This window comes from Primulina huaijiensis, chromosome 5 (assembly GCF_012295235.1).
Source record: "Primulina huaijiensis isolate GDHJ02 chromosome 5, ASM1229523v2, whole genome shotgun sequence".
In the NCBI taxonomy this organism is placed as follows: domain Eukaryota; kingdom Viridiplantae; phylum Streptophyta; class Magnoliopsida; order Lamiales; family Gesneriaceae; genus Primulina; species Primulina huaijiensis.
Genome location: NC_133310.1, coordinates 1197221 through 1208525, shown reverse-complemented (window position 1 = coordinate 1208525; position 11305 = coordinate 1197221). Strand labels below are relative to the sequence as shown.

General features: G+C 35.3%; 2 protein-coding genes across 7 annotated transcripts; both read left to right on the top strand.

The window, feature by feature from the left end:
* The first annotated feature begins 673 nt into the window (after nt 1–673).
* Nucleotides 674–3918, top strand: LOC140976182 (L-ascorbate oxidase homolog). Of its 3 annotated transcripts, none has more exons than XM_073440122.1 (9): nt 674–753; nt 1086–1245; nt 1350–1459; nt 1688–1958; nt 2129–2225; nt 2389–2734; nt 2827–3192; nt 3275–3353; nt 3437–3918. In XM_073440122.1, the coding sequence occupies exons 1-9, from the start codon at nt 689–691 to the stop codon at nt 3647–3649; spliced, it is 1707 nt and encodes a 568-aa protein (XP_073296223.1). In that variant the 5' UTR covers nt 674–688; the 3' UTR covers nt 3650–3918. The 3 variants fall into 3 exon arrangements, with proteins under 3 accessions (XP_073296223.1, XP_073296222.1, XP_073296224.1); XM_073440121.1 differs by having other exon boundaries at nt 674–801; XM_073440123.1 differs by lacking the exon at nt 674–753 and adding an exon at nt 768–906.
* Nucleotides 3919–4786: 868 nt separating this feature from the next.
* LOC140976181 (autophagy-related protein 101-like) lies at nt 4787–9201 on the top strand. Of its 4 annotated transcripts, none has more exons than XM_073440116.1 (7): nt 4791–5020; nt 5107–5143; nt 5495–5580; nt 6581–6676; nt 7364–7529; nt 7619–7781; nt 8902–9201. In XM_073440116.1, exons 1-7 carry the CDS (start codon nt 4988–4990, stop codon nt 9029–9031), a joined length of 711 nt encoding a protein of 236 aa, XP_073296217.1. In that variant the 5' UTR covers nt 4791–4987; the 3' UTR covers nt 9032–9201. The 4 variants fall into 4 exon arrangements, with proteins under 4 accessions (XP_073296221.1, XP_073296217.1, XP_073296220.1 ...); XM_073440119.1 differs by having other exon boundaries at nt 4794–5020; nt 8841–9201; XM_073440118.1 differs by having other exon boundaries at nt 4795–5020; nt 8894–9201.
* The last annotated feature ends 2104 nt before the right edge of the window (nt 9202–11305 follow it).

Below are 11305 nucleotides of genomic sequence, written 5' to 3'. Positions count from 1 at the left end.
GGAATCCAATTCTCCCCCACCATGGTCAATTTCACTGTTACAGAAATTTTAAAATAATATATTTTAAATTTTTAAAAACATATATTATAGTCATATGTCAATTTTATAATACATATATTCTATTTCGATCACAATAAAAAAATAACATTTTTAATGTTCAAAGTATTATTTTTATCGTATATATGAACAAGATTGACATAAAATATATACTCTTGATAAAATGGATGAAAACACTGTTTAAGGTTATCGAATAATGATCGAAAGTCGAAACAAATCGTTTGTAAATTTTTTACTCTATTTAAGCAGAATCTCGAGTGTGAATCCAATAATTATGAAAAATCGATGACAAGAGAGCTTCTTCAACAAAAAACTTTGACCCGACCAAACCCAACTCTAAATTAGTTACATGAATCAAATCCATGATTTAATCTAGTTCAAAAAATGGATGCTAAGAAAAATTAAAGATCAAGGAAAAAAAGAAAAAGCAATTAAACGAGGGAACTGCAAGTTGACTCCAATTAACTTATCTGCCATACTGCTGGCATTTAACTGCCACCGCCCTTTTTTTTTTTTTTTTTTTTCCATTTTTCCCATGCAGAAAAGAAGTAGATTTAGGCAGTGATAATGGAGAGTCTCAGTAAGTTTTCTGAAAAAAATGGAGTCTTTTATTCGTTAATAACGTATATTAATGTCTAATAACGCGGAAACGCGTGAACTGCACCGAAATGTGAGAGCTGGCAATTATGGACAGAGGTCATACTTACTCAGTGAAGATTCCATTTTTTCCCAATTCAAATCTCTGTCAGTATCATTACTTTATCGATTTATATTGTATATATATAGTATGAGTCGCTAAAAATCATTGTATATTTGCGGGTTTGTTGTAACTTCATTCAAATCAACCTGGTATGTTTCAAATCTTTCTGCATTTGATATGGTTTTTACCTTCTTTTTGGTTGAAATCCCACTTCAGATCTGCTAGATTCTTGTCAGCATTTCATGTTTTGGCCTAGATTCGGTGTTCTTGTCTCATCTAGTTTACAACCCATTCGTGAAAATTCGCATAATAATGTGAATGTTTGCAGATACATTGGTTTCTGCACAATGAGGAAAGCATTGCTGCTGTTCTGTATAACAATCCTGGCCTTTTGGGATGTTTCTAATGTGAAAGCAGAGGATGCTTACAAATACTACACTTGGACTGTTACTTATGGAACTGCCTCTCCTCTTGGCCAGCCTCAACAGGTCAGTGTCATCTAGAGCCATCCCAAGATTTTGAAAATGGGGGTGGGATTTGATATATTTTCGAGTCTTTAGAATTTATGAGATGTTCATGTTGGGTTCTGCAGGTTATCCTCATCAATGGTCAATTTCCAGGTCCTAGGCTTGATACTGCGACCAATGACAACATAATCCTTGACCTTGTCAATAAGTTGGACCTTCCCTTTCTTTTGACATGGTGAGTCACATGAATGATAAAACTACCACGTGTAGCAAATCAAGAAACTGACAGCTGTAATCTTGGAACCTGTGGCTTGCTATGTATATTTTAAACGATAGACCCAATCTGACCCGAACAAGTTGCTTTCGATGCTACGATTTAGTTTCTTTTTTGTACAAACTACGGTAGATTGGATGCTTGAAAGTTAAAATCTATCGCTTGAATTAGCTGCATTGTGTGATATAGGAATGGGATCAAACAAAGGAAGAATTCTTGGCAAGATGGTGTTGTGGGGACTAATTGTGCAGTCCCACCAAACTCGAACTACACATACAAGTTCCAAACTAAGGATCAAATCGGAAGCTACACCTACTTCCCATCGACTCTGATGCACAGAGCTGCCGGAGGATTTGGTGCGCTTAACGTGTATGCAAGATCTGTTATTCCGGTCCCGTACGCCCCGCCTGCCGGAGATTTCAGCCTGCTTATTGGTGATTGGTATAAAACCAGTCACAAGGTGAGAGAGAGTTCCGTATTTATTGGATGATGCTTATAATAATAGTTTCCCGAGCCTTAACTTGAGCTAGTCAGAATCGACAATAGAGATCTCTATTCCTCGCTGGAAACGATGAGAAAATGGTTGAAATCACGCATGTGTTAAATACTTACTAAAAAAATGTTTTACAGGGGTTGCAGCAGATTCTTGATTCTGGAAAATCTTTGCCTTTCCCCGACGGCTTACTTATAAATGGTCAGGGTCGAGCTACCTTCAGTGGCGATCAAGGTGATTTTCCGGGGGACTGAAATCTTAAATTCATGCACCCTTAATTAATGTCTTGAACGAAATTTCGAAGCTGCCTTTTTTGGGCTATGAAATGCAAATCAGAATAATCAAATATCATATGAAGAGCTGTGTATTCCAACTGTTTCTTGATATGAATTTTCAGGTAAAACCTACATGTTCAGAGTCTCGAATGTAGGCCTATCCACCTCCATCAATTTCAGAATCCAGGGGCATAAATTGAAGCTAGTTGAGGTGGAGGGGTCGAATGTGGTTCAGAACGTGTATGATTCTCTTGACGTACACCATGGTCAATCCTCGACAATTTTAGTAATCTTGGATCAGCCTCCGAAAGACTATTATATCGTCGCGGACACAAGATTCACGACGACAGTTCTTACCGCATCTGCGATTTTACACTATACGAACTCTCAGGCCCCCGTTTCTGGACCCTTGCCACCCGGCCCACCTCCCGGAATTGAGTGGTCCGTTGAGCAAGCTAGAACTTTCCGGTAAAACTTGAAGAACGACGGACTTGAGAAACCAACAACCAGTAATTTACCTTTTCTTTTCGAAAAACCTTATGTTTCCATCTCGTTTGCAGGTGGAACTTGACATCCAATGCAGCAAGGCCGAACCCTCAGGGCTCGTTCCATTATGGGAATATTACAACATCAAGGACGATTGTTTTGGCTAATTCGGCCCCTATCATTAACGGGAAGCAGAGATACGCTGTCAATGGCGTTTCTTACATCAACGCTGACACCCCTCTAAAGCTTGCTGATCATTTCAACATTCCTGGTGTTTTCAGCCTAAATTCGGTCCCGAGTTCTCCATCCGGTAGTGGCGCATATTTATCCACAGCCGTGATTGGAACCTCTCTTCACGAATTCATAGAAGTCGTCTTCCAAAACGACGAGAACACCATGCAATCTTGGCATCTTGATGGCTACGATTTCTGGGTCGTTGGGTATGATACCATATTTAGCCACTTCGAAAAAATCGTATTCGGGAATTGAGTTCTAACCACATTCCTATTCCTTGTAAAACAGATTCGGGACAGGACAGTGGACACAAAGCAGCAGGAAAGGATACAATCTTGTTGATGCCTTAACCAGACATACCACACAGGTAACTTCAAAACACATCAGCATCATTCCACAATCCTTTTCGCGACATTTCCTTACTGCTTTTCTTTTGGGTACATTTTTTAGGTATACCCGAATTCTTGGACAGCTATTTTAGCATCATTGGACAACCAAGGAATGTGGAATTTGAGGTCTGCAATGTGGGGAAGGCAATATCTTGGGCAGCAATTATATCTGAGAGTTTACAATCCAATTCCCAGCTTGGCTAATGAATGTGATATACCTACAAATGTTCTACTCTGCGGCAAAGCTGTGGGTAGAACCAAGATCCATGGCTAGTTCGAGGATTTTAATGAAATCATCAAGTATTTCAACTGTTTTCCAGTCATGAGTGGTTGACTGCTAGGCTAGTATATTTATATCGAGGAAGAATCTTGTCTATTATTTTTTTGAACACTTTCTATTTTTATTATGTTTTATGTTATGACTATATTATTTAATAATTTTTAAAATTATTTTGAGAATGTGTATTGTTTGTACCACAATGAAGGGATGACTTCACTTACCTTATTTTGTTATATTTTTATTCAACAATTCACGTTTATTTTCGTGTATGAGTTCTACGATTTTTTTGTAGACTCCATGCGTGGAAAGAATTAGAACCATTGGATGCAACCTTAAGATATCATCTTGTCACGATGAGTAAAAGATATGAAAATAATTACTCGATTGAAAATTTTTCCACAAAAACTGTCAAGTTTATTATAATAGAAGCTAGTTAGTTAACTTCGTTGTATATTTAGAAACATACATGGAAAATTAGTTCATGTATTACATATTTGGCAAAAATTTGTGTGAGACGATATCACGGGTCGTATTTTGTGAGACGGATCTCTTATTTAGGTCATCCATGAAAATGTATTACTTTTGATGATTAGAGTATTATTTTTTATTGTGAATATCTGTTATTTGGGTCATCCATGAAAAAATATTAATTTTTATGCTAATAGTATTACTTTTTATTGTGAATATCGACAGAGTTAACCCGTCTCACAGATAAAGATTCGTGAGACCGTTTCATAAGAAACCTACTCTACATCTTTTTGCCATACTAGACACCACCAAACAAATGTTAGAACCCAAAAGTTTCCTTATTATGACAATTGAAAGTAGCCCAAGATTAATCTAGATAAAAAAATTAATTAGAAATCGAATATGTTGACCAAGTGAATAACAAATTAATTTTATTTCTACCTTCTTTGTACCAAATTAATAAAAAAGCATAAATCTTTTTTTTTTCTCACAATATTTTGTAAAAATTCTTAATTTTATTAATGAAACAATTTTAAAAAATGTATGTATACTAACATAGAGAAAATATTTCTATATATTACGTACTTTTCCTAATAGTTTTGCAGAAAAACAATTCAGGTGTACCGTACCAAAAGCGTGCTTGTGTACCTATCCCAAGCAGGTCTCCAAAGTCGCATAATATTAAATTAATGTGTGCGACAAAGCAACAGGCTTCTCCGAGTCTTCCCACCTGGTATAACTTGAACTATTTACGCCACCACTAACCGGATCGGACCTCATATCGGCAGCGGTCTCTCCGCTTGATTTCCTCTCTAGTTTTCCAAATTCGAACATCTTCTGGCTCTTCCTTGTCTAGCAATCACGATGAATTGTGAAGTTTTCCAGCTCAAAGAACTCGTAAGTATCCTTTTTTTGATCACTCTCGCGATGATATATTTTTATACGCCGACGGTTATTGATTAATTTTTCAATCAATAAATCAGGAAGTTGAGCATTTTGAGATACGTGAAGTTCTCCGATGTAAGTTGCTTTTCTCTTTACCTTTTTATTTATTTATTATTTGTTGATGAACTGATGATTCGACTTTATTACAGTTAGGTTGATCGTTTTTAGTGAGATTTTTTTCCTGTTTACTTGCGTAGCTGAATTTTGATTATTTTTGCTGTAATTTGTATGATGAATATTTGAAATTGAGATTGATGTATGATCTAGAATCATGATTATATGACCACTCTTAATATTTGTCATTGGGAACCATGGGTGATTACTTTGTTGAACAAATCAAGATTTTGTGGATATCTAATATGCAGTTGTTTGTTACCGATGTCATTTGTGCTTACAATTACTGATGGAGTGAATGCTGATGTGCAGGCATTCTACACACTGTGTTGTTCCATCGAGCTTTAGGCCTAGTGCGCCCTAAAGATGTTGATTTGGAGCTTTTTGAGATTACATATGTAACTAATTTCCAATTTCTCAGAGATTGGCTCATATGATCTTCCTTGATTTCATTTTTTGTTGGTTATTCAGTTTCTCGCGGCTAGCAAAGTAAATTAATCCTGCTTAGAACTTTTTTATAGTGTGCAATTTTTGCATTCTTTGAACTTATGTGTTGATTCTTTTGATTGGGACTTTTGGATTAGAGATCTGTCCCTATTTTTTTAGATAATTATTGGACCCAATTCTTTGAACGAAAAATGGTTTCATTTGATATATGTCTCCTCATGCATAAGAATGAATTGACTGCTTTCTTTGGTGCTTTAGTTGTATGTATTGTGTAATTTAAACAAGCTTTGCTCTTTATTTAAGCTTTCCTTGAATTAGTGGACTTCACAAAGCTTCTAGCTTGACTGAGTTTTGTAAATTCTAAAGTGTCATGGCACTTCTACATCCATAAATAATATAACAATTATGAGTTAAAACCAAATTTTGTAAGATACAACGCTATTATACTTCTCATTCTTGATAGAGTCTTAATGTGGTTGCCATGGTGGTGCTTGATGTATGTTTTTATTATGATATTATGCATTTTCATTTAAATTTCAGTTTTTCTCTCTTGTGTGGCCTTTGGGTAGGTATTCCTAGTATCACCATTAAAAAAATGTTTCTTTTTTTGGATGGAATGCCAACATATGCTGACAAATCTCTTAGGTTCTATTTGGATGGAAAGATTTGATAGATTTGGATTTCAAATCCTTGCTACAAATCCGTTCAAATTATTTGGTTAATTTTCAAATCCATTATCTTTGATTTTAAGGCATTTTTTTAAAAAATAAATCCAAAGTATTTCAAATCCTAAGTTATTGGGGTTGTTTCAGATCTATTGTTAAAACAAAACCTCCAATCCAAATGGAGCCTTAGTTTTTTCAATGCCCCCCTGCTCATGGGTAATTTCATATGAGATTTTTTATTTTTGTTTTGTACCGGTTCTTCACCTTTTTTATATCTAATATGCAGGTGCAATGTGGTGATATGGAGGTAGAGAGAAAAATTGACGAGAAGATTGACCAGTTCATTGATAGGGTGGAGAAGCACCCAAACAAGAAAAATCAGGTCCATGGATTGCAATTATCTTAAACTCTACAAAATCTGTGGTTCATACACTTTTGGTCAATTTATATTTATTTTTTTTAAGTGCGTGGAAGGACCAATGACACTGAGGTTTCATAGGCATTAGTTGTGTCAAGAGTCAAGAATGTCCATTAGTCTCGATCCACCTTTGATTTTAGCTTACAGTTGGTCAATTTATTTTTATTTTTGTCATGCTGAAGAATTTTTACACAAGGTCTTCCTCCTTGCTAAATAATTCCGTCCTAGCTGACATATTTTGCTGTTAACATTTTTTCAGTGAGCCCCTAGGGCAAGATGATGTAGCTGTCTCTTTGTTAGATTAGTCTCCTGTTGCAATTCCTGATGTAACATGTATTTTCTTTTCGATGCAAAGGCTTATGAGGATCCAGTCTGTGGTGGATACGTGTGTTTTTGCATGCTTTCAAGTAGTGAACATTTTGAGAGCTGGTAAATTATGTGAATTTAATTCATCCTTCTTTAGTCTAAATGATAATGCTAATCCACTCTGGTTCTGCTGAATGCAAATTGTTTTAGTGATGCATGTAGTTGTGTGAGAAGGAAATGGTAGACTATATTATTGATGAATTGGATTCTGCCTTGAAAGTCTCTTTTCTGAATTCATTATGACATCTCTTGATGTTGTTTGTTCTGTACATTTCTGGAACCCAGATATGTTTGTCCTTCTATGAAGTCAAAAACAAACAGGCCACATGGTTCACTAACAGAGTTGAACGCCTCTACTGGGAACAGTGGTACATAAATTTGAATGTTGCACATCATCCTAAAGGACATTCTGGCAAGTCTCATAATTCAAAAATAGTAGTTGATCCTGGAGGTAAAATTTTAATATGTTTTAGAGATTCAAGATTTCACTCTTTATTTTTAGCGTGCAAGTAGCTGTCACAGTAATTTTGTCATTGACAGATACTGCGGCGGAGGCAAGGACTGCTCGGCGCACTGCACTGGAAGCTTCTCTTCGTGATGTTTTATTTCAGATAATTAGGTTTGTCAATGATAAGAAGGATCATGTTCCTCCAATACCAAACCTAGAAGGTGTTTCATTTCCCTATGAAATTATCATCTCAAGGTACTGTTCATACCTTCATTTAGATTATTTTATCATGCCTTCGCTGATAGCTTGCAGGGTTTTCGTATATTATTTTCACACTGCCTTATATACTATTTTATTTCAATGCCATGATTTTAAAAGTGAAACCTTTTCAATTGTTTCTGTGGCACTTGTGATATCTTGTACATAAATGGACTCAACTATAATCTCTATATATAAAGAACATTGGAAGTTTTAAACCCTTCTATGACCCAGGGATAAATTTTAATTTATTCAGCTCATATTATGCAAAATAAAATATTTAAAATCTGGTACTGCACTGGTATTTGGATGAATCATGTTTACACTCACTTCTCTTCAAGGTCATATCACATCTTTTTACCATGTAACCTAATTGCTTTTAAGTGATGTATAGTTTATTTATTTTATTTTGATGCATGTAGAATGTTTTCTGTTAAACTAAAGCAGCATTCTAGCATTAGTTATCAGGTCCTTTGAGTTGAAAGTTAGGGTTTTCTTCTTAAGATGAAAAATATCTCGTGATGTCCATCAACTTGTTGGCCTAGCTGAAACCAGCATATGTGCAGTCGATTATTTTCCATCGCTTAATCCACTACATTTTCTGTGCTTTTTAATTTTTCTAAAAGAAATTTGCTTAAAGCTTCTCTTTGATACACTACAATGTCTCCTTGGCATTACGTAGGTTGTTTGTAAATTTTTACTAGGATTGCAGAACAACCTACGTTAGATTTAATTAGTTATTCATTCAGATGAGAACAAAGCCCTAGCTTTGAATTTGTTGGCAAAAGGTACACAAAAGGTGCTTTTCTTACCGAACTTACCGGAATTTGGATTTTTCTTTTCTTTTCCTTCTAAAAAACAAATCTTATTCAAATCCTGTTACTGATGGTTCTCGATACCACTTATGTCTGTCTGGTTTTCTAGTGAAACAGACTTAGAGAAAGGCGTTAATATAGTTGGCCGAGTATAGATTAATTGATAATCCTCCGGTTTTGCGATTACAACAAATTATCTCCATCTCTTTCAATGTTGCTATTGTTATTTTTGTCTTCCTAGAGGTACCTGAAGCCAAGTATAAAGCTGCTTAGTTATGTACTGCCTTCTCTTAGTTCATCAGATTCTGCATTTGGGATGGAAATGTTCAAGAGGATGCTCCAAACTGGGCATCCTACAATGCTCAGTTGACTTGCAACGACCATGAGCGGACCCTTCTTTTATTATATGTGTTTGTCCAGGAACTCAAGTAGACTGCTTCACCTGTGAATATTAAGTATGGGCTAAAGTCTGTGAATGGCAACTGTAAGCTACAAGTGAAAGTCATTTGATTGAAGAAACTGTGGATATGTACATATCAACATTATAACTGCTTTCCCTAAGTTTCAGTTGGTTTTGTGTTTATGTGTTCAGATTGGATCTACGCTGAGAATATTTTGAGAGTCAATTTTTTGGGAAACTGTTCGAAATCAAAATCAATCCGTTTTTAAAAAATTGGTAATATCTCCCTGAGAAAGTGGAATCGGAAATGGTGATTCTGGAACCGAACCATCTGTGGATGATTCGGTTCCAAGTTCTCAACAAGTAGAAGCAGAACAAGCTGTTTTAGAACCGAAGTGTGATCGCGGCTAGTTGACCATTATTCACATAATTTGGTATGTGGCCTGTTCCAAGTTTGTGTCTTTTTACTTGGCTTGAGGCCTAAAGGCATTTTTTTCCAAGGAAAGAGATGTCCATATGACCATATCTTACATGTTGATCATGGCTTTTGCTCAAGTGATGGCCGTAAGGGCATCTATTTAGGTTTTTTTCTTCCCTTTTTTATGTACTAATTTAATTTCAATTTAAGATTTATAAGAGAAGCCTAGGGGGAAAGATGATTCTGAAAACTAAATTCATGATGTGACTATGAAAGTGCATGTTTATGCCACAACTAATACTATATTAAGTTGTATGTAGATCGAATTATTGATATTTGATGAAAGCTTTGAAATGTCTTGATGTTGAGATAGATTTGAAATCATCGATAATATTTAAAAAATAACTAATTATCTAATGCGCATTGAAAAGTAGCAGTTACGTGGTTCTATCTTTAAAAAATATATTTAAAATTCATTATTCAGTAGATTTGTCTTCATGGATATGAAGTTTTTAATTTCGAATATATAGATCCAAATGCTACATACTTTAGTGTCAACTAAATGCTCGCTGTTATTTATGGTATTCCAATAATTTTTTAATTTGTGTGAAAATATAAATAGACATTACATGATCACGGGTTTACTGATCTTTTGAGTTTGCAATCACATCTCTCACAGAATCTCATGTATCGTTACTAATTGTGTTATCTTACTCTTCGATGTGATTTCTCTCTCCAAGACTCTAACTCATTACCTCCAGGTCAAATGCATATGTTTTTAGAATGTGAATACTAATTGAATTAGTAGGACAACACTCTGAATAATGATACATAACATATTGTAAGAGATGTATCTCATGTCCAAAAGATCGGTAGGCTCAAGGTCGATCACAAGGAAAGAAGGCTCATTGTGTATATTTAATGGATCGTTGATATCATGACATACCCAAACAATTTTTATGCTAAATAATAATATAGCAGTAAGGCACGAAGGTCGCCATCAGCATGCAGTCCATCAATTACCATAGTCAAACAAGCATATAAGAATTGAATAATGGTAAAGACATAATTAATATATCGTTACATCGATATTTACAAATATTATATTGCGAGATTTTGTTATTTGTATTCAATGTATTGTGAGATTTTGACAAATTGAATTTTTGTATTGCAATTTTTGTGTTGTACAAATTGATATAGAGACATTGATATATATGTAATATCACTTATAAAAATTTACGTTGAACATGTTAGTGTCAGTATTCCGCATATTAAGGCATTAGTGTCAGAACATATAGCAGCTTGATTCCGCATCACTTACAAGAATTTACAGTGAGCCAATTCGTTACTCAACCTCGTTCCCCGCATCTGGCAGCTGTTCACCACTTGCTTAATTATCTTGAATCATCACCAGGCCAATGCACATTCTTTTTTCTGCTTCTTCTTTGATTCATATCAAGGCATTCTCAGATGCTGATTGGGCATCTTGCCCAGACACTACTCTTTGTCACGGGTTTCTGTATATTTCTTGGCTGAGTCCCTTATATCTTGGAAAGCCAAGAAGCAAACCACTACTTCTCGTTCTTAAGTTGAAATCGAGTATCGAACTCTGGCAGGGACTACTAGTGAATTGGTTTGGATTGTTCACTTATTGAAAGACTTTCACATGGTTCTGCCTTCTCCAGCCACCATCTTTTGCGCTAATCAAGCTTCTATACATATTGCAAATAATATACATATTGCAATAATCCAATCTTTCACGGACTGCACAAAACACATCGAGATTGATAGTCATTTTGTTCTGGAAAATATAATCACCGACTTAATAAAAAAATCTTCCTATCATATCACACTTGCAACTCGCCGACATATTCACGAAACCTCTTCC

Excerpts from the sequence above, each read along its gene's own strand:
- LOC140976181 (XM_073440116.1), top strand. The coding sequence starts at position 4,988 with ATGAATTGTGAAGTTTTCCAGCTCAAAGAACTC. Across the intron at positions 7,530-7,618 it reads AATAGTAGTTGATCCTGGAG|ATACTGCGGCGGAGGCAAGG; the intron begins GTAAAATTTTAA and ends TGTCATTGACAG. Across the intron at positions 7,782-8,901 it reads TATGAAATTATCATCTCAAG|ATTCTGCATTTGGGATGGAA; the intron begins GTACTGTTCATA and ends TTAGTTCATCAG.
- LOC140976182 (XM_073440121.1), top strand. The coding sequence starts at position 689 with ATGTCTAATAACGCGGAAACGCGTGAACTGCACCGAAATGTGAGAGCT. Across the intron at positions 1,246-1,349 it reads CTCTTGGCCAGCCTCAACAG|GTTATCCTCATCAATGGTCA; the intron begins GTCAGTGTCATC and ends TGGGTTCTGCAG. Across the intron at positions 2,226-2,388 it reads TACCTTCAGTGGCGATCAAG|GTAAAACCTACATGTTCAGA; the intron begins GTGATTTTCCGG and ends ATGAATTTTCAG.